Below are 22779 nucleotides of genomic sequence, written 5' to 3' on the forward strand. Positions count from 1 at the left end.
AAATGAGTGAAAAACTATTTTTTTCCTTATGTGAGTAAGAAATACATACAAAAAGCCCACTTTTGTGCCCAGTTCCAAGATTTTAGTGTTGCTTGCAGCATTTGCCTGTAACATCACAATAGGCTCTATGGTATAAATGCACCACAGCTGTGCCAGAGGGGATGGAGCACCAAGTTCAGAAGCTAAAAAATCAAGGTGTACAACTGCTTGTAATCTTGTATGAGTCAGTGACACCCATTAGTCCCACTCCCAGTTGTTTAGTCTTTACTAAGGTGCTGCAGAATCACAGTGACTGCATTATAGGTAATGGCAGAGGTGGTGCAGTGGTGCTAAGGTTGCTGCACTTTTCTACAAACTATACTGGGCAGGGGTGGACTGACCCACAATGGGGTGGGCTGTGACATAAATGGGTGCAGCCACCAGGGTTATCGAGTCTAAAGGTGGCCATACACAGGGCGATTCTAGCTGCCGATATCGGACCTTTAGACTGGTTCAAAACTACCTGTCTGGATTTTAAATTTCCAAGTCTGCCAGTCACTGCCAACCCAATCCTGCCAATCACTGGCTCTGGCTGATGTGTCATAGCCCTGCTCCTGGCATCACTGACCACTCCTAAATGCCATTGCCCTGACCCAAGACATCACCAGCTCCCCCCATATGACATCTCCTGCCCCCACAGAGGACTTTCGAGGGTGCAAAAGTGGCCTGCCCCTTTAGGTATCAAAAGAAACAGATGGTTGTGCACTGGTATAGGATGGCACATTGGTTCAAGTTGTGTCTGGGAGAGAACAACTTAGGGAACGAATTAGTGACATCACTAAGTACCTCCTCTAATTGATGATCATTAGTAGGTTTCCTTTTCTCAGGATACAGTTTCAGGATATTCATGGCTTTTGCATATTATAAACCAATACACACGGCTTAGGATAGACATCGCGATGAGGCTGGAACAAGGCAGAAATCAAGTCCATCTGTACGTTTGGAGCTGCTGGGACAATAGGCAGAGAAATAAGATGATTATTTTTTTCTGTCGGTGGGCAGAGCGCTCCCATTTCTGTGCTAATGCCGGCGCCCAGCTGCTGTAGGTTCTGCCAGCATTTATAGACTATTGTGTGCGCAAGTGCTAGGTCAAGCTGTAATGAAATATTTAACATGACTTGGAAATGTAGCTTTCGATGCCATGCTGCCTTGGTATGAAGTTCTGTCCTTAATGAGATATTCTATCAGCGTTCATAAATTAACCATAAAAGGCATGCATTAGCCTGATGGCTCACCGCTGCTCACAGTGCCTTAAATATTTTGTGATATGGTTAACTGAGGTTTGGTCTTATGTGCAAGTGTGTTTTATTGCTTTAACTGTTCGCTTGTATGACTCATGCGTGTATACGTGCGCACTAACACAGACTCACACGCGTGTAAAAACTTAAAGAGGGATGTCCTACCAGCAATTTTCCTGGAGTTACTGGGGTTGGTAATTCAAAAATAATTTCAATTAGGTGACTTTAATGTCTTCTATGTCTTGTAAGGCTCAATGTACTACCTTCAGTGGCTCTTTGGCAAAAAGAGTATTAGTATTTGCAGGCCATGGAAGGGGCGTGGCTTGGGGCAGTGGGTGGAGTTTGGGTAGATCATGGGCAGGTTATAGATAATGGCCAGTCAGATCAGGGTCATGACCATGCATTCCCAGGGCAATGTTTTTTCATTGGGGAACATTCTACTTGTTAGCAGGGCTCACCACTCAGTGGGTTAGTAATTAGGCTAATAAATGAGCCCCCTGGGAACAGAGGGCCCTCTAACCCAGGCTGTGCCCCAACACTGACCCCACGATACCTAGGTCCTTATCTATCACTTTGTAAGCTAAGTAAGCATCCTACATCTTTTCCTAATAAAGTGGCCACTAGGGGCACTGTCCAACTGAATGTAAATATCACTTTTTGCCCCACATCTGCGCAAGGGGCTGCAACAATGTTATAGCGTGTATAGTAAGGTAAGCAGGGGTTAGTAGCACTTTATCTGGGCTGACCAAACTACAGTCCCTTTAATTGTTAGACTACTGCAATTCCCAGCATCCACAGTGCTGCATGCTGTTGTTTAGTGATGTTTCCTTTCTCCAGGCAGAATGGATTTTAATGATTTGCCCAAATGCTCCATATACATGTATTGGCGTCTCCATGTGCAACTTGGAAATTTTTGTATGTATGACATACAGTATATAGCATTTAAACCAAGACACCCCCTCCTCCATATCCCCCTGTGCCTCCTGTCATTGATTTGAATGGAAACTGTCACTCATGTACATTTCCAGGCTAAAAACTACCTGTCACTCACAATCAATAAGAGAAGGCACAGGGAAGGGGGGGTGGGGGTGGGAATTCTCCACCAGCTAAAGTATGCTACGGAGAAATTTCATGTATGCCATATGCCTTAGCCCATAGGAGACAATGAAATTCTTCTACTCAAAGCCAGAGATTGCTTCTAATGAATAGTTATCAAAATTCCAGAGTAACTGATGGGGAAAATGCCAGGATAAGACTCCTAGGTGGCCTCTGACATCCTTTTATCTTGCAACAGGTTGTACATTATCCCATATACTGTATGTAATACACAAAAACCCTTAAACGCTTGCTTGGAAATAGTGTTGTCATCTGTTATACTTAGTCCTCACTGATGTCATTTGTGATACACGACTCAATAAAACTGGTATATTATTTATAAGAAATAATGTTCCACCTACTTTGAACCATAAAGAGAGAGTCACCTTGGCGTTCCAGGAATGTATAAAAGCACTTGACATGCCTTTATAGAGTCGCTGGAGCCAACTTTGACTCATAATATTCTTGTACCAGGTGTACCCAAATGGTTGGCCTTCATGTAGCAATCGGTGGCTGCCAGATCTCAGGAGCAGAACATTGTTCCGTTATATGGTTTTAATAGTTAAAGTTTAATAGTTAAAATGTTAGTTTTTATCATAAGATTGAGGTCTTTAGTTTAATGGAACTGTGGATAATTCTCTTGTGGTGAGGGGATAGCATCACTAAGGGTAGATTTAGGGTCCACTCAACATTAATAAATTCTGGCTACCCCCACTTTATGCTTTATAGTAATCCTCTATATCATTTATGGTAAATAGTATATTGATTAAAGTACCTCCTGGTGTAAATGATAAGGATATAATAAGTCACCAAGGAGTTCCATGACACCAGTTGACTTCTAATATCCTCATATTTTTCAACAGGTGGTACTTTATAGCTATACACACGTTTCATTGAGTCATGTGGCAGAAATTAAATCACTAACCACTGATTTTAACTGATGATATCACTAAGCATCATTTATAAGGATATAATTTACAGGATATTCTTGGCTTTTGAGCTTTCTATATAGAATATAATGTAAAGTACAGTGTAAAATATAATAATGTTCAAACAACATGACCATAAAAAGATAGTGTGCTTTTATACAGGTTATGAAACTCCGAGAAGACTTCTAATATTGTCATATTTTTCTTTTTAGCACTTGGCCTTTAGCCTCATAGTTTTGTATGAGCATGGAACTCCTGAGTGTCTTATAATATCCTTATAATTTACAATAGGGGGTACATTATTCATTTGTTGTTGTGCTTATTTCTGTCTCGGCGCTACATTCCTCTATTTATTCCAGTCAGATTTCTGCGTGTCCATGAATGGAACAAATGTCTCGCCCAGTGTTGGACTGGCCCACAGGGGTACCAGGAAAATTCCCGGTGGGCCCAAGTGTCAGTGGGCCCTCCTGCTTCTAAGCATTTGGCCTAATTCAAGGTCATTACTTATTTTTCTATGGGAACAATGCAACTAAATATTTAGAATAGATTATAGTATGTAAAGATAAAAAAAAACTAGAAAAATATAGAGACTGAGTAAGAAGTGGATGAAAAATTGTTTGGAGAGTAAACTATCATCTAAGGTTTTTTGGTGGGCCCCAGGCATCCCAGTCCGACACTGGTCTCGCCTACATGGGGAGCGATCTAGAACAAGGTCTTGTTCTCTCTGTCCCAAGAGGGGAGCTTGCATTGCGGTTTTGGCCTCCTCCGCCCCCTGAAACTGGCTGAATCGGCACTTCTTACATTAAAGCATATTTTTATGTCAGCATTATTCTGTGTAACTTCATTTAAACCCCACATTTGTGCTGGGATCAATAGTACATTTGCAAACTATACAAATGCATGATTGCACTGTCACGTTTAGGCAGGGAAGGTCCGTTTGCTAACGTGCTGCAAGTCCGGGGACTATTACTGGCAATTCGTGCAAGCCGAGCTTGAAACGACAGCTGTTATAATGACACGGCAAACATTAGCAGGATCTCTCTTTGCCTTGGTCCTTGAGAAATGCATCCTGAACACTGGGAAAATGAAATGCGTTGGTTAAAGATTTTTGGAGAGGATGTGTTGCACCATCCATGTGTAGGAATAAAGAGCTTTTCTGTAGTCAATAAAAGAGAAATGATCCATGCTTTTGGGTGCTGAAGAGAGGGTGCTTGGGAGCTGAGCTGCAGGACATCCCTCACACATGTAATCCCACCCCCACACAGATGGGGGCCCTAGTCTTTCTGCATTGGTGGCCCCTTCTTCAGTCCCATGCGCTGATCTCTGTTACGCCTCTGTTGCATTGGTTAGGATCCATTCCGTCCAGCAGTTCTGCAGTAGTGTCAGGCAGAGGTTTCTTCCTGTACCCAAGGTACTACCAGAGCAAGGAGTATTGGCAGGGGAATGGGCATATGGGTAAGTGTACCTGGGACAGTCCAAGAAAGCACGATTGGTGCACCACTTGTCTTTGTCTGGCAAAGCCACCCCCATTAATATGTATAACCCCTGTTACTGGGAAATTTCTGCCATAAAGGCACACCTACTAAAATACTGTCAAGCCTGTTATTTCTAAATCCAAAGGTCCTGGGACATTATTGGAATTATGTCATAAAAGGTGCAAAGTTTGCTACTTGCCAAGTCACCAATAGTAGCCAATCAGCATGTCATTGGTCACTTGTTTAAAGGAAAGCATCTTATTGGTTGGCGTGGGTTACTAAGCCTTCACAAACGCTGTGCCTTTCGTTATATGTGGAGGAGTCAGTTTTTAAACAAAAATCTTTGGCTTCTGGGGGGTGGGACAGGTTCAACACCCGCAAGGTGCATCTACATTCTATGTTGCCCTCCTCCCTAGGAGTTTTTGGTAGGAATGAATCTGCTTAGCCAGAGTTTCTGATCAACAAATGGGGAATCCATTTAGGTGCAAACCCTTATTAAGATGAAATCTGCGAACAAAGTTCCACCCACAAGGTGCTTCTACATACTGTGTTGCCCCACCCCCTAGGAGCTTCTGAAAGATGCTGATCTGCTTAGCGAGGGTTTCTGATCCAGAAATAGGGAATCCATTCAGGTGTAAGCCGAGTGCATTTATTTTATGGAAGATACAACCTGCAATCAAGGCTCCATGTACTTTGTGCATGGAAAGTTTTACTTGGAATTTCTATGGTGTAAGATTTGGCTGCTGAGTAAGCTCAGCCAGAATATGCACTGATCAGATCTCAGACACAGACTTATTGGCTTTACTGAAGCTTGTCAGTGTAGCACAGAGTATGTGATCAGCAACCGCTGGTTGCTGAGTGTGTTGAATTTTCTATGCAACAGCACTATAAATCCTAGGGAGAGTATAAAGTGTGGCCAGAGACCCACCTCCCTATCTGTGTGCAGGGCATCCCTCCAGAAAGGAGAGTTGAGGAAGGAAGGTGAACTGGAGGTAAGCACCCAATGGAAGAATGTGCGCTCTAATGCATTGCTCATGGATAGTCAGTAATTCAGTATTAACATATGCCCCAAACAGGTTCTGCAGATGTAGAGTAGTATTATCAGTGGGGCAAATTATTTTGATTGAGGTAAGTTATTATCTCTGCTTGCATAGCGACGATGTATTTAGTGTATTGTCTAAAAGCTTCATAAACCATAGTATTAGCCTCAGTGAGGCAACGTATATCTTCAGGAGCCTGGGGAGAATAGTAGAGGACAATGAGCTTATGGCTCTTGTTTGCTTTCATACTGCTGCTGTATATTCTGCATTATACAAAGTATGTCTGTAGGAACCTGGGAATGGCAGAACATTGAGGCGAGGGTTGTTCTTTTGCTGTATTGTACAACAGCTGAATGCTGCTAACATGTTTATCAGAATAACTTATTTTTGTGATATACTATTCCTATTCATTTTATGAGTTTATTACTGGTGATGGTTGGCCGTAATTATATCTGTTTGGCTTGCGGGTTTGACCACTAGATTTGTAATGGAAGTACAGTATATAGAATTACTTGAGCAGCAGTCATGTTAGAAACACTGCCAGTGTCTAAGGGATAATATACATGCTACCAACTACTGTTAAATCTTCCCAGGGCTGTTAGGGAACAGGGCGGCGGTGGATTGATCAAACAGAGCAAAGCCACATCAGAGGTAGAAGAAGGAGATTTGTCCCCTACTGTATCACCATGTATGCTCAGTTTGAATTTGAAGGTGTAGCTGTAGATATCAAGTCATGGCTGGCATGCCCTGATTGGCTCCTTATGTGGCAAATAATTGACATACTGGGATTGTAGGACTCTTTTATCTGGTTTTATCTGTTGCATATGCAACATCTGGGCACCTTAGTTTAGATGGAGCAATCATGAGCAAATGAATGTCTTCTAGATTTTATAGCTCTTTGGTTGCCATCACAGTGGATAATTGATCTGACTTGTTGTGCCAATCTGTACCCCCCCCCGGCTCTTGTAGGCAGAATCCTCAGTGTTCTGTTGCTGGGTAGGGACATTGAACTATGATGGTTGGGATGTCATTACTAAGCTGCAGAACCTCTTACCCCACCTCTGCATGGGCCGTCATCACAATTAGAAAAACTTCTCTTTTGTATCAGAAATACCCATTAGGAACAACTGTTCTAACAGAAACTTAAAAAGGAGGATTTTTCATACAAAAGTTGTAGATTAAATTCTGATGGGGTTCCCTGAGCAAATGTCACTTTTGCCCATTTATCTTAACAGCCCTGCCTACTTCTATGAATTTTGTTGGTTTTTGTCAAATCTTGGAAAGGCCAATTTATAGAGCTTCTCATCCGAGAAGGAAGTCAAATGAAGTCAAAGTCCTTGTCAATGCAGAAATTGAAAATTATTGATGGGTATTTGAATATTGATGATTTGCTTGCCCTAAAAAGAATATCTTTATGCTCTTATAGGAAACAATACACATTGTAGGTGTACAAAGGGACATAAATAAGGTTAAGTGTATTAGCAGTCTTAATATCACAAATAGTATGTCCCATTGGTACCAGCTTGTACAGAGTGCCTCTTTAACCAAGTCCATCCAGCATATCTTGTCTGTTTATAGGAGAATGAGGGTATCTAATTATATATTACCAATCAAATGGGAGATTATAACAATTAACCATTCAATCAAAGGAAAATAAAAAGGATTAGTAAATAAAATTTTACATTGGTTGCTTTGTATGTTAGTTTGTATGTACTTCTGTATGTATAAACCCTCTTATTGTACAGCTGTGCGGAATATGTTGAAGCATTATAAATACGTGTTAATAATAGTAATAATAATTATTACACAATATAATGAAATGAATTGGTGAAAGCTAAGAATAATATAGGGGGCATGTCCAGGGGCAGAATGAAGCATGGTTGGGGCAAAAAGGAGCATAGCCAACACACCAAAACACATTTGAAGACTCTTGCTAATTATTTGTGTCGCCAAGGCACTTGGGCAATTTAGTACCTATGTTTGTACATCAGTCCTGCAGCAATAGCCAAAGTGAGGTTCTGGTCATATTATGTCTTCATGAAGCAGACCCTTGCCCTGCAGACTTGCGCAAAGTTCATACATAGTATGCAGGTATAGATCATAATATGGCCCCAGATATCCTGGAATCATAGACATTTTTCACTGAAAGCAGAGTAGTTCCACAAACTGTGTATAAATTTAAAATTATAGGAAGCAGAGATCGTATACACTGTCACATTACAGCGCCCCCTACTGGCCTGTCTGCAATAAATGGCCATTGTGGGATTACTGTGATGCACCCAACTATAGTAATATTTCTTTGCTGGAGGGGAAACCCTTATAACTAAATATTGTAGAGCAGCTAAATATCCTGATAAAATCCCCATGTCTTTCATGTCTATGTCCTTCCCAAATCTGCCCTAAGCCCATTGGTTTCCCATAGTGCAGTGCTGCATCCCTTTAATCAGGAAGCAACAGCTCTGGGCCAATGCCCAACATTTGTATATATGTACAAGTACCAAAGGTTGTTGGTTTAAAGAAGATTACTGCCCAAGCTGTTTTATGCATAATATTAATAATAATAGTACTAATAATATTCTTAGCAAAGTTCCTGTATACAATATTGATTAAACATGTTACTGGTTTTAAACTATATTTCAAAGTACTTGCTACTGAAAGCTGTATTTGGTCCTGTATTTCTGTATTCTGGTTCAGACTCTGAAAACAAGAGTAGCTGATGTCAAATGTCTTCCAGTTCAAATCAGCCGGCTGCTGCTACCTTGTTTCAGGAGTCAGGACCTAGAAGTGCGGAGAATATAAAGAACCCGACAACGCTGCTTTCAGTAGCAATTACAACGCACATTTACAAATAACCTCTGGATTTTTTGAATGAATGTGTATTGGAGAGTTGCTTAGATTAATGTTCTTTCATTAGGCAATGAAAGTTCCCCTTTAGGGCAGGGGTACACGGGGAGATTAGTCGCACCATGACAAATCTCCGTTGTCGCGGGTGACTAATCTCCCCGCAATGCCATCCCACCGGCTAGAATGTAAATCGCCAGTGGGATGGCATATGCCATGAGTTTCTTTGTTTTAAGATCTCTACGATAAAGTTTTAGTGGACCAAGGAGTGCGTGCCATCTCTCTTCAAATTGATGGCATACGCGGCACCATGATTTTCCAAAGTCACCGAAGTTGCCTTGAGAGGAAACTTCGGGCGACTGCAGAACATCGCTGCGCCGCGTATGCCATCTTACTGGCGATTTACATTCTAGCCGGTGGGATGGCATTGCGGGGAGATTAGTCGCCCGCGACAACGGAGATTTGTCGCGGCGCGACTAACCTCCCCGTGTACCCCTGCCCTTAATATCTACTTTGAACATTTTTAGAACGTAAAGGTGCAGTTTTCTGGTGCACATAATTACTTTTTAAAGACTACACTGTGCACACAAGCATACAATAAAAGTGCACAATTATTTTCACAAAAGATGGGGCATTAAGTCATTTTTATGCCTTTGGGGAACCACTATTACAGTCACACAATTGTATATCAAGTCAGTACACTTCCCTCCTCCCCTCCCCCCCGGGGGGTTATTCTAATAGCTAACCTGGCTATTTAGTAAACCTGCACCCATTTAGTAAACCCACCCCCTGCAGTTGTTGTTCACCTCCAGTTCCCAGCAACCCCCAAGAGCCTTGTACAACCATTGGTTGATGCTGGCACCATTCCTTTTTCCATCAGCATATCAGCAATGAGACATCAGTTACATGGAAGTAAATAGGCCAAGTCAGGTAACCGTACTGAGGGCTATATTTGGAGTGGTGCAAATAGGGGTGCCCTGGGAATAACACTTTGATAAAAGCCGTTGTGTACCAGGGGATGCTGGGATTTGTAGGCCATAGGGATTTTTGGTGCCCTTTATTGCTAACCTACTTATCCTGCCTTGCTGATACAGTACATAGAGCGCAGTTCATATAATCAGCATAAATTCTTTATTAACAAACACGGCTGCAAGGTGTTAAGCTGTTAAAAAATACATTCTGTCTGGATTTCTACGGTTTTAATATAGTCAGATTGCTAGCAGTTCCAAGCGTACATTTGTAGGCCCAGTCAGCCACTAATCAGCTAAGTACCATAATCCTCCTTATAGAGTAAATTCTTACTTGACCTTCCAGCTATATACAGCACATGGTAACAGCATTAAACCCGCGGCCCTCCTCTTTTGCATTCCCGGCTCGGCTGTTGGACGGGCTGCACATGAGGATGTTCCGGCAGGGCGAGCGGCCGTCGTGCTGAATCCCAACTTTCCTCCCCATCCAGACCGTGACTGACAGATAATTATACGCCTAAAAAAAAAAAAAGTTGGAATAGAAATAATGACCTAATGATCGGGAAGGCTGGGGCTGCTGATTAACAGGCCGCTTGTAGGATTCCGACCGGCACCAGGGGATTAAATGGAAGTTGCAGCAAGCCTCGGAATTGATGCATTCGCATGAAAATGATGCCGGCTCTTTTCCAGATGTGCAATGGCTGTTTGCAAGGTAAAGGCAGAAGGAAGCTATAGCGTCTCCTATGGAAAATAATAACCCTACAGATTTAATGGTACCTAGGGTTGCTTTACAAAGAACAGAGGGAATTATACAACAATTACTGGATATTTTCATTATATACATTATGTGGTTCTGCAGCTGTTAAGCAGGGGGGACCCCAGTCTTCCTCAGTTGCCCCCCTCCCCTTGGCTCAAGAGATGTATCTCATTTTTGTTGAATTGTTGTGTTTAGAATCCCCTGTACATCCCTTGCACGGGAAACCTAAAATCCCATAGTATTATATAATGGCACGGCTGAAAAGCTTACGTTCTTGCCAGCTAAATTAATCAGTACTTTCCATTTCCAGTGCCGCATTTTTTTTTGTTTTTATTCTGCACTTTCAAATGATGACAGGCTGGTGCGTAACTGCAATTTGTAGCCCAGGAAGAGAATGCATCGCAGAAAATGAAAGTGCGACTGTGGAGTCCTATTAAGACCAGAAATGCACAAGGTGGGAATATAGATGACCTTTTTAAAGGGTGCAATTTCATCTTTTGTTTTTTTTGAGACTCAATGAAATAGTCGTTTTTAGCCTCATTACTAAGCAGGTTGGACGTGCATCAATACGTTTTGTAGCAAACGCAGTGTAAAACTTGCTGAATGCATTCAAAATAGTGCTGTTAAACCTTCACCCTTAATGGTATGTCAATAGCCGCTTGACAGCTGCCTGCCATTTTAGGGGCTTGATGAGGACATTTCTGTTCTCTGATGTTTTGTAATTAATGAAATGGTTTTGGGCTTTTGCTTGAGGCAACTTCTGTCTGCTGGAAATGGAGTAATGAGCACTCAAGTTCGTTTTATGGAAAATATAAGCGTAGTTGTTGTTCCCTGCCAAGACAGAGCAAATGTTTTCTCATGGTAGGGCATAGCACGTATGGTCCCACGCAGAGCAGTTCATCCCAAGCTGTATAGCATTCAGGGATCTGCTTTGGCTTAGCTGTATTGGAATAAAGGGGCTGCTTTGTTGGACTGTGGTACAGAGGCTTCTTTGTCGGATTGTGATGTAGGGGCTGCTTAGTTGGACAAGGATGGACGGCTGCTTATTTCGATTGGACTGCAACGGGTGCTCAGTTGGCCTTGGATGCAGAGTGTTCTTAGTTAGATTGGAATCAAGAGGCTGCTCAGTTGGCCTTGGATGCAGAGTGTTCTTAGTTAGATTGGAATCAAGAGGGTGCTCAGTTGGACTGGGATGCAGAGTGTTCTTAGTTAGATTGGAATCAAGAGGCTGCTCAGTTGGCCTTGGATGCAGAGTGTTCTTAGTTAGATTGGAATCAAGAGGGTGCTCAGTTGGACTGGGATGCAGAGTGTTCTTAGTTAGATTGGAATCAAGAGGCTGCTCAGTTGGCCTTGGATGCAGAGTGTTCTTAGTTAGATTGGAATCAAGAGGCTGCTCAGTTGGACTGGGATGCAAGGGCTGTTTAGTTGGACTAAGATGGAGAGCCTGCTTAGTTAGCTTGAGATGCAGGGGCTGCTTAGTTGAACTGGGGAGTAGGGGCTGCTTGGTTGGCTAGGATGTAGGGACTGCTAAAATGGATTAGGATGGAGGGCTGCTTGGTTGATTTAAACTGCAAAGGCTGCTCAGTTGGCCTTGGATGCAGAGTCTTCTTAATAAGATTGAAATTAAGAAGCTGCATAGTTGGAGCAGGGTGGAGGCGCTGCTTAGTTGGACTGGGATACAGGGGCTCCTTAGTTGAATTGGAATACAAAGGGCTACTTAGTTAAACTATTTAGTTGTACCTGGATATCTGGAGGGGCTACTTAGTTGTATTAAGATGAAGGTACTACTTAGTTAGACAGGGACTACTTAGTTAATTGGGATGGAGGAACTATTTAGTCAGACTGGGACTGAGGGACTGCTTAGTTGGACTGGGATGGAGAGACTTTTTAATTGGATTGAGATGCAGGGACTGCTTAGTTGGACTGGTATGAAGAGACTGCTTAGTTGGACTGAGATGGAGGGACTGCTTAGTTGGACTGGGATGGAGAGACTGCTTAGTTGGACTGGTATGAAGAGACTGCTTAGTTGGACTGAGATGGAGGGACTGCTTAGTTGGACTGAGATGGTGGGACTGCTTAGTTGGACTGGGATGGAGGGACTGCTTAGTTGGACTGGGATGGAGAGACTGCTTAGTTGGATTGGCATGGAGGGACTGCTTAGTTGGACTGGTATGAAGAGACTGCATAGTTGGACTGGGATGGAGGGACTGTTTAGTTGGACTGGGATGGAGGGACCGCTTAGTTGGACTGGGATGGAGGGACTGCTTAGTTGGACTGGGATGGAGAGACTGCTTAGTTGGATTGGCATGAAGGGACTGCTTAGTTGGACTGGGATGGAGAGACTGCTTAGTTGGACTGGGATAGAGGGACTGCTTAGTTGGACTGGGATGGAGGGACTGCTTAGTTGAACTGGGATGGGATGGAGAGACTGCTAAGTTGGACTGGGATGGAGAGACTGCTTAGTTGGACTGGGATGGAGAGACTGCTTAGTTGGACTGGGATGGAGGGACTGCTTAGTTGGACTGAGATGGGATGGAGAGACTGCTAAATTGGACTGGGATGGAGAGACTGCTTAGTTGGACTGGGATGGAGGGACTGCTTAGTTGAACTGGGATGGGATGGAGAGACTGCTAAGTTGAACTGGGATGGAGAGACTGCTTAGTTGGACTGGGATGGAGGGACTGCTTAGTTGAACTGGGATGGGATGGAGAGACTGCTTAGTTGGACTGGGATGGAGGGACTGCTTAGTTGGACTGGGATGGAGGGACTGCTTAGTTGAACTGGGATGGGATGGAGAGACTGCTAAGTTGGACTGGGATGGAGAGACTGCTTAGTTGGACTGGGATGGAGAGACTGCTTAGTTGGACTGGGATGGAGAGACTGCTTAGTTGGACTGGGATAGAGGGACTGCTTAGTTGGACTGGGATGGAGGGACTGCTTAGTTGAACTGGGATGGAGAAACTGCTAAGTTGGACTGGGATGGAGAGACTGCTTAGTTGGACTGGGATGGAGAGACTGCTAAGTTGGACTGGGATGGAGAGACTGCTTAGTTGGACTGGGATAGAGGGACTGCTTAGTTGGACTGGGATGGAGAGACTGCTAAGTTGGAATGGGATGGAGAGACTGCTTAGTTGGAATGGGATAAAGGGACTGCTTAGTTGGACTGGGATGGAGAGACTGTTTAGTTGGACTGGGATGGAGAGACTGCTTAGTTGGACTGGGATGGAGAGACTGCTTAGTTGGACTGGGATGGAGAGACTGCTTTAGAAAACAAAACAAGGGCCACACATAATTCTAGGGGGGACAAAAGACATTGAATAGAGTACAGTATAAGAGAAAGACAAACCTCGAGTTGCTCATTGGCTGCAGTGTAACTGTAGGATAATACAGTGAAGACAGTCTTATAATAATATAAATAAGGAACCCAGGGGACCAATGATACAGCTCCGTGCAAAGGTTTATTTAACTACAAATGGGAGAATTTTTAGGGGGTGGCAGAGTGGGAGAGAGGCCCCCTGTTTGTTCCCTGCCAAGACAGAGCAAATGTTTTCTCATGGTAGGGCATAGCACGTATGGTCCCACGCAGAGCAGTTCATCCCAAGCTGTATAGCATTCAGGGATCTGCTTTGGCTTAGCTGTATTGGAATAAAGGGGCTGCTTTGTTGGACTGTGGTACAGAGGCTTCTTTGTCGGATTGTGATGTAGGGGCTGCTTAGTTGGACAAGGATGGACGGCTGCTTATTTCGATTGGACTGCAACGGGTGCTCAGTTGGCCTTGGATGCAGAGTGTTCTTAGTTAGATTGGAATCAAGAGGCTGCTCAGTTGGCCTTGGATGCAGAGTGTTCTTAGTTAGATTGGAATCAAGAGGGTGCTCAGTTGGACTGGGATGCAGAGTGTTCTTAGTTAGATTGGAATCAAGAGGCTGCTCAGTTGGCCTTGGATGCAGAGTGTTCTTAGTTAGATTGGAATCAAGAGGGTGCTCAGTTGGACTGGGATGCAGAGTGTTCTTAGTTAGATTGGAATCAAGAGGCTGCTCAGTTGGCCTTGGATGCAGAGTGTTCTTAGTTAGATTGGAATCAAGAGGCTACTCAGTTGGACTGGGATGCAAGGGCTGTTTAGTTGGACTAAGATGGAGAGCCTGCTTAGTTAGCTTGAGATGCAGGGGCTGCTTAGTTGAACTGGGGAGTAGGGGCTGCTTGGTTGGCTAGGATGTAGGGACTGCTAAAATGGATTAGGATGGAGGGCTGCTTGGTTGATTTAAACTGCAAAGGCTGCTCAGTTGGCCTTGGATGCAGAGTCTTCTTAATAAGATTGAAATTAAGAAGCTGCATAGTTGGAGCAGGGTGGAGGCGCTGCTTAGTTGGACTGGGATACAGGGGCTCCTTAGTTGAATTGGAATACAAAGGGCTACTTAGTTAAACTATTTAGTTGTACCTGGATATCTGGAGGGGCTACTTAGTTGTATTAAGATGAAGGTACTACTTAGTTAGACAGGGACTACTTAGTTAATTGGGATGGAGGAACTATTTAGTCAGACTGGGACTGAGGGACTGCTTAGTTGGACTGGGATGGAGAGACTTTTTAATTGGATTGAGATGCAGGGACTGCTTAGTTGGACTGGTATGAAGAGACTGCTTAGTTGGACTGAGATGGAGGGACTGCTTAGTTGGACTGGGATGGAGAGACTGCTTAGTTGGACTGGTATGAAGAGACTGCTTAGTTGGACTGAGATGGAGGGACTGCTTAGTTGGACTGAGATGGTGGGACTGCTTAGTTGGACTGGGATGGAGGGACTGCTTAGGTGGACTGGGATGGAGAGACTGCTTAGTTGGATTGGCATGGAGGGACTGCTTAGTTGGACTGGTATGAAGAGACTGCATAGTTGGACTGGGATGGAGGGACTGTTTAGTTGGACTGGGATGGAGGGACCGCTTAGTTGGACTGGGATGGAGGGACTGCTTAGTTGGACTGGGATGGAGAGACTGCTTAGTTGGATTGGCATGAAGGGACTGCTTAGTTGGACTTAGTTGGACTGGGATGGAGGGACTGCTTAGTTGAACTGGGATGGGATGGAGAGACTGCTAAGTTGGACTGGGATGGAGAGACTGCTTAGTTGGACTGGGATGGAGGGACTGCTTAGTTGAACTGGGATGGGATGGAGAGACTGCTAAGTTGGACTGGGATGGAGAGACTGCTTAGTTGGACTGGGATGGAGAGACTGCTTAGTTGGACTGGGATGGAGGGACTGCTTAGTTGGACTGAGATGGGATGGAGAGACTGCTAAATTGGACTGGGATGGAGAGACTGCTTAGTTGGACTGGGATGGAGGGACTGCTTAGTTGAACTGGGATGGGATGGAGAGACTGCTAAGTTGAACTGGGATGGAGAGACTGCTTAGTTGGACTGGGATGGAGGGACTGCTTAGTTGAACTGGGATGGGATGGAGAGACTGCTTAGTTGGACTGGGATGGAGGGACTGCTTAGTTGGACTGGGATGGAGGGACTGCTTAGTTGAACTGGGATGGGATGGAGAGACTGCTAAGTTGGACTGGGATGGAGAGACTGCTTAGTTGGACTGGGATGGAGAGACTGCTTAGTTGGACTGGGATGGAGAGACTGCTTAGTTGGACTGGGATAGAGGGACTGCTTAGTTGGACTGGGATGGAGGGACTGCTTAGTTGAACTGGGATGGAGAAACTGCTAAGTTGGACTGGGATGGAGAGACTGCTTAGTTGGACTGGGATGGAGAGACTGCTAAGTTGGACTGGGATGGAGAGACTGCTTAGTTGGACTGGGATAGAGGGACTGCTTAGTTGGACTGGGATGGAGAGACTGCTAAGTTGGAATGGGATGGAGAGACTGCTTAGTTGGAATGGGATAAAGGGACTGCTTAGTTGGACTGGGATGGAGAGACTGTTTAGTTGGACTGGGATGGAGAGACTGCTTAGTTGGACTGGGATGGAGAGACTGCTTAGTTGGACTGGGATGGAGAGACTGCTTTAGAAAACAAAACAAGGGCCACACATAATTCTAGGGGGGACAAAAGACATTGAATAGAGTACAGTATAAGAGAAAGACAAACCTCGAGTTGCTCATTGGCTGCAGTGTAACTGTAGGATAATACAGTGAAGACAGTCTTATAATAATATAAATAAGGAACCCAGGGGACCAATGATACAGCTCCGTGCAAAGGTTTATTTAACTACAAATGGGAGAATTTTTAGGGGGTGGCAGAGTGGGAGAGAGGCCCCCTGTTTGCATCTCTCAGCTTAAAGAATTGCTAATTCAGTCTTTTAAGTCGCATTTCTAATTGACTCTAAATACTCTTTAATTAAGAGAGAGGAAGGGATATAAAGGGATAGACCTTATTAGAGCCCATTAAACGGAAAAGGATGAATGTAACTGACCCCTCTCTGGGGCATTAATGTATTTTATTTATTTTGATTTCTTTAAATCATCTGGTCCTCGTTAGGTCCTTTTTGGTTTATTGTTGTCTTTCTCCTCCTTACCCATTAATTTAACCCTTTGCTCGTAAACCCAGCATCTTCTAATGGAACCTTGCCATCATTTCTGTATTTCTGTCATTTCTCTTAATTAGAAGAATAAGTTATTATTACTGTGACTTTATTTTAACAGTGCATTTAAAAGCTGCGACATAGAATACCCATCAACTTGCACTTTAAAGGGGAACTCCACCCAAACACAACTTAAGATTTTAGAAAAGAAAACATAATTTCAACAACTTTGCAATATACATGAATTAAAAAATAGGCAGCTTTTTTTTTAATGATTTTTAATGTAATAATATGGTTTGGAACAGTTCCCTAAGCCCCGCCCCCTGTTCCCCTGCTGATCTGGCTGACTACTTTGTGACTCAAATAAAATGTAACAGTAGTCGACTGTCCTCATCCTGCCTTCAGCCTGCATCCTCCCAATCCCACAATTCCCTGCCCATGTGATGTCAATAAGGAAAGGAACATCCCAGTGCAATGCATTGTGGGTTATGAAGTTCCTGCATGCTGTCTGTAAGCTGTGGAGGAGTTGTTACAATTTGTAACATCAATGTTTTAGTCCCTCCTCCCTATTAGGATTTTAAATGACACAGAAAGAGAACTGTTTTGCAGCTGGATTTCAGCATATATAAATGGTATTTATTCATACTTTTTGAAGGAACAGATTACAGTGATGGGTATATAAGGGTTTCTGTGTTGTGTGGGGCTCTTGAAATGTTGTTTCGGAAGTTGAGTTCCCCTTTAAGAGAACTAATTGGCGACTGCTTCCAGCTATGGACCAGTTCTAGGTTTCCAAGCTGTTAGCTGTAATACTGTCTGCAGGTTACCCTTTACCCTTAATGTCCCTTGGCTTCCAAAGTTTCCTGGCCTGCCAAAAGTCTAATTGTATTGTATAACCAGACATCTACGTACTTGGAGCTTAGCGCTCCTCAGCCCCTAGTTCATTCTCGTGCCTATTACAAAGAACCTAAAAGCTGAACAAAAAGTAAAATAATTGAAAAAAAAACAAAAAACAAATAATAAACAATAAATCTAAAACTAACATTCAGCCTGAAACTGTAGGATAAAGCCCTAAATATAACAAATCAGAGGATGTTCTGAACATGAAATAATTGTCAGACACCAATCGTATGAAAGTAACTTCCTGGAAATACATTGTACGTCCATGCTACGAAAATTATCAGGATGAAAATTCGGAGCCCACACACGGTCCGCAAATTGTACGAAATGTAGGGCGGGGCATTGCTACTGGTTTTGTGACATCACAGCAAGGTGTTGCCCCTCCCATTTAGCAATGACCTAAACTGGTTCTCAGAGAAAAGATCCTTACTGTATGCAATCATTTGTATTCTATTTAGAAAAGTAAGTGTTTTGGTTAAACAAATACATTTGAGAATATTATTTTTTTCATCATGATAGTTCCCCTTTAAACCTATGTATTAAAAGAAAACTATAACACCAGATTGAATACTTAACAATTAACAAAAGTATATTTTATGAAAATAGTTTATTTAGATGAAGCAGGGTTTTACTCGAGTTGTTTTATGCTATATATTTTTTTTATAGAGACCTGCATTGTATGGGGTATAGTTCTCCTTTATTCATTTGCACAAGCGGTAATAGCGCTATTCCTGCTCTTTCCCTGGCTTCCCAGTAACGCTATTCCTGCTCTTTCCCCGGCTTCCCAGTAGCGCTATTCCGGCTCTTTCCCCGGCTTCCCAGTAGCGCTATTCCTGCTCTTTCCCCGGCTTCCCAGTAGCGCTATTCCTGCTCTTTCCCCGGCTTCCCAGTAGCGCTATTCCTGCTCTTTCCCCGGCTTCCCAGTAGCGCTATTCCTGCTCTTTCCCCGGCTTCCCAGTAGCGCTATTCCTGCCCTTTCCCCGGCTTCCCAGTAGCGCTATTCCTGCTCTTTCCCCGGCTTCCCAGTAGCGCTATTCCTGCTCTTTCCCCGGCTTCCCAGTAGCGCTATTCCTGCTCTTTCCCCGGCTTCCCAGTAGCGCTATTCCTGCTCTTTCCCCGGCTTCCCAGTAGCGCTATTCCTGCTCTTTCCCCGGCTTCCCAGTAGCGCTATTCCTGCCCTTTCCCCGGCTTCCCAGTAGCGCTATTCCTGCTCTTTCCCCGGCTTCCCAGTAGCGCTATTCCTGCTCTTTCCCCGGCTTCCCAGTAGCGCTATTCCTGCTCTTTCCCCGGCTTCCCAGTAGCGCTATTCCGGCTCTTTCCCCGGCTTCCCAGTAGCGATATTCCGGCTCTTTCCCCGGCTTCCCAGCAGCGCTATTCCTGCTCTTTCCCCGGCTTCCCAGTAGGCAGCGGGCCCAATTTTGCTGGAAGCAGCGGTGAAGAAGAATCTGCAGAATCATTCTCGCGCTTCAGTAAACTTTATAGGCTGAATAGTGGAAAGAGCGAGCAGAGTAAAATACGTGTTGGTGTTTCACGGAAACATTACTTAAAGAGCTGCTGACACTACTGAATTAAGGCTCCAAATGAACAAAGCGCCTAAAGGATCTCCCATAAAGATGCAGCGCGCAGAACAAAGCCCTCTCTATTAATGTTGGATTGCAGCTTTTCCACTAGGTTATATAATATTGTGCAGTTCGTTGAGCTGCTGTACTGAATGCACTCTGTAGTACAGATGGATGGGGATTGCTCTGTCTCAAGTGGAAAGGATTTGTTTATTCTCATTATAAAGGGGAACTCCACCCAAACACAACTTAATCTTTTTGAGAAGTAAACATAATTTTAATTAACATTGCAATATACATCAGTTAAAAAAATATGGAGCCTTTTAATGTAATAATATGGTTTGGAACAGTTCCCTAAGCCCCCCCCTGCTGATCTGGCTGACTACTTTGAGACTCAAATAAAATGTAACAGTAGTCGCCTGCCCTCAGCCTGCCTTCAGCCTGCATCCTCCCAATCCCACAATTCCCTGCACATGTGATGTCAATAAGGAAAGGAACATCACAGTGCAATGCATTGTGGGGTATGTAGTTCCTGCATGCTGTCTGTAAGCTGTGGAGAAGTTGTACCAATATGTAACATCAGCGTTTTAGTCCCTCCTCCTCTGTCAGGATATCAAATGATGCAGAAAGAGAAGAACTGTTTTGCAGCTGGATTTCTGAATATAAAATGGTATTTATTCATACTTTTTGAAGGAACAGATTACAGTGATAGGTATATTAGGGGTTTCTGTGTGTTGTGCGGGGCTCTTTAGAAAATTTTGGTACAGAAGGCAGAGTTTCCCTTTAACTATAGTTCAACCTGAGGAATGTGCCTGGAGCATTCCTTCTCCGCATGTTTGATATCATACATATCTGTGGAAGCTGCCATATTGGTTGTCTCTTTTGATGTAACCTTTACTGTAGATTTCACTGGAATGGTGTGATTGGTGGTTAATATCAATATCATAACAGAGTTGAAACAAACAACCCAGTCTTGTATGTAAAGTGCAAACAGGCACGGGAGGAAATGTATTTGTACAGTAAACTATTCCCTTATTTCTCCTTCATTCTTTGTTTTGGGCATTGCCTTGGGCAGGTGTTCTCAATTAGTTAGAATTCTTGGAGAGATGCACTTTAGGAGGCAGAATGAGCGCTCTGTTTGGAGAGAAGACTCAAATTCCCAGAATTCCTTGCATGTTCTGTGATCAACAGGCCTGGGAAGGCTTAAATGGCATTATGGGAACTGGAGTCTTGGTGGAAGGAGAACTGATACAGTGTGAAACAATGAGCAGTTAGGGAAAGGAATTGACAGCATTATATTTAATTACAACTTGGGTAATATATATTGGAAACTTTCTTAGAATGACATTCCCTTACCATCCATTTGTCACATTTTAGGAAAGTTTTAGCAGTGATTTTTTTTTTGGCACTGGCAGCCAATCAGTCCCGACTCCTGTTGCTAATCGTGTGCAACTGCGCCTATCAACGCAGGGGAATCCTGAAGCTGTGGCCACCTTGTAGGTAACCCCAGGGCCAGTAGTTGCATCGTAGTTGCGCCACGTGTAGATGACATTTTTCCGCAAGGCGCCATAAATAATGCAGTCCTGATTGGTGTCCCCTTCTATCTATAGACTTAAAACTCCCTATCACAGTGTCTTTTCCACGCTGTCCTGCTATTACCAGGCTTTTGGGTGAAACAGGGACTGTCGTGGGTTGCTATTCTATTATGTGTGTATTTTTATGCTTCAAAATGTAAATGCGTACACTTCAGATTTCCATTCATCTTCCAAGTCTTCTATATAGAGGTCACACTTTGCCTGCAGCTCCTACAAAAGAAATAAAACATTAGCTGCATGCAACATTGGAATTTTGCTGTCCACAACGCTCCTCGGCTTCCAGGCCCTAAATTATTCTTGACTGTCACTGTGTGGATCAGATGCCTTAAAACACTGTCCTTTCAAACTAATCAATTAGGGCTGTCAAGTGGGGCAATGATTCTCCATCACTCCATGCGTCGGACAGTTCAAGGCTCTCAACTTAAAGAAAAATTATAACAGATTTGGAACTTGGCTTCGTTAGATGGAAAGTGCGGCGCAATATTCCTTTATAAGTGATAATTCAGTAGTCATGCTCTGATTTATGAAGGACAGGGCCTTATTTAAATGGCGTAGGGCAGGAGTTTAGTCAGCATTATAATTGCAATGAGTTAAACTGAGGTTACATTCGAGGTTGCTCTCTATGGTTTGGTGATTGGAAAGCAACTTGCAGGACCAGAGGCTTTAGTACAGGCTTCCTTTTAGATAAGTTAAGACTGGTGGCTCCCAACCAAGTAAAATGGTGGTTTTTTGCTTTTACAAATAATTGCAAGTATTTGTGTTTATGGTTTGTGCACAGAATACATTCTTTAGAAGTTGATATATCAAAGGTTGAATGAAAATGTAGTTAACTCTCCATGAAAAAATAGTATTTCTCCTTCAGATCGAGATACTTTCGATATTAACTGTTTTTCACAATTATTCTCACCGAAAGAATCTGAGAGCTAAAAGCTGCCCAAGATCCAATGGGCACGTTAGCATTTGTCTGAATAGAAATCTTTGTAGTGGTCTCTCAAGAGTTGTCAATAAACATTGCATTGCGAGACAAAAAAATTTTGACAGCAAGGGTTGCCACATTTTCAAAAAAGATTTAAAAGCAGGTTGGGGTCATTATCAAAAGTGGCGGGTTGCGATGTAAAAAGGATTGGGTTATGACTAATTGGTAGAACAGTGATCCCCAACCAGTGGCTCAGGGGCAACATGTTGCTCCCCAACCCCTTGGATGTTGCTCTCAGTGCCCCCAAACCAGGGAGTTATTTTTGAATTCCTGACTTGGGGGCAAGTTTTGGTTGAATAAAAACAAGATTTCCTACCAAATAAAGCTCCTGTAAACTGATAGGGTTCATAGAGGCCCCTAATAGCCAATCACAGCCCTTATTTGGCACCTCCATGAACTGTTATGGTGCTTGTGTTGCTCTCCAAGTCTTTTTACATTTGACTGTGGCTCATGAGTAAGAAAGGTCGGGGACCCCTGGGGTAGGGTGATAATGAAATTTGATGGAACTATGATGGATTGAGGGCAGATTATAGATAGAATGGACAAAAGAAAAAGTTTAGATTGGGGTGGATTAGGGGCGGGCCAGGAGCTCATCTTAAGGGTTTTACAAATTCTCCTGCCCCAGTCTTGGCAGCTATTTTACTGGCTATGCTGGAAATATACTGCCCAGGTGGCAACCATAAATACCCAATATCCAAGAACAACATATTTCACTTGTGAGTTACACTGAGAATAAACTAGGAAACCATTTGAATTTAAATACATTTGCCCCTTTACTGCCTGTTTAATGGGAGACAAATGCAAAGGGACCCTACTTAGACATTATACTGAGTTCTGCTGCATTTTATGGACTT

General features: G+C 43.4%; 1 protein-coding gene across 39 annotated transcripts in view; it reads left to right on the top strand.

Annotated features, from left to right (window-relative positions):
• rims2 (regulating synaptic membrane exocytosis 2) overlaps positions 1 to 22779 on the top strand; it is a 336201-nt gene that overhangs the window by 112958 nt on the left and 200464 nt on the right. Inside the window, exon 1 of one of the 39 annotated variants that reach the window (XM_031903575.1) lies at positions 10005 to 10337. The exons of the other annotated variants lie outside the window; for them this stretch is intronic. Within the exon in view, the coding sequence (XP_031759435.1) occupies positions 10279 to 10337 (59 nt within the window). The 5' untranslated portion in view covers positions 10005 to 10278. Of the gene's footprint in view, positions 1 to 10004; positions 10338 to 22779 lie in introns of those variants that run through there. 39 annotated transcript variants of the gene reach the window in all.

The sequence above is a fragment of the Xenopus tropicalis genome, chromosome 6 (genome assembly GCF_000004195.4).
Source record: "Xenopus tropicalis strain Nigerian chromosome 6, UCB_Xtro_10.0, whole genome shotgun sequence".
NCBI lineage: Eukaryota > Metazoa > Chordata > Amphibia > Anura > Pipidae > Xenopus > Xenopus tropicalis.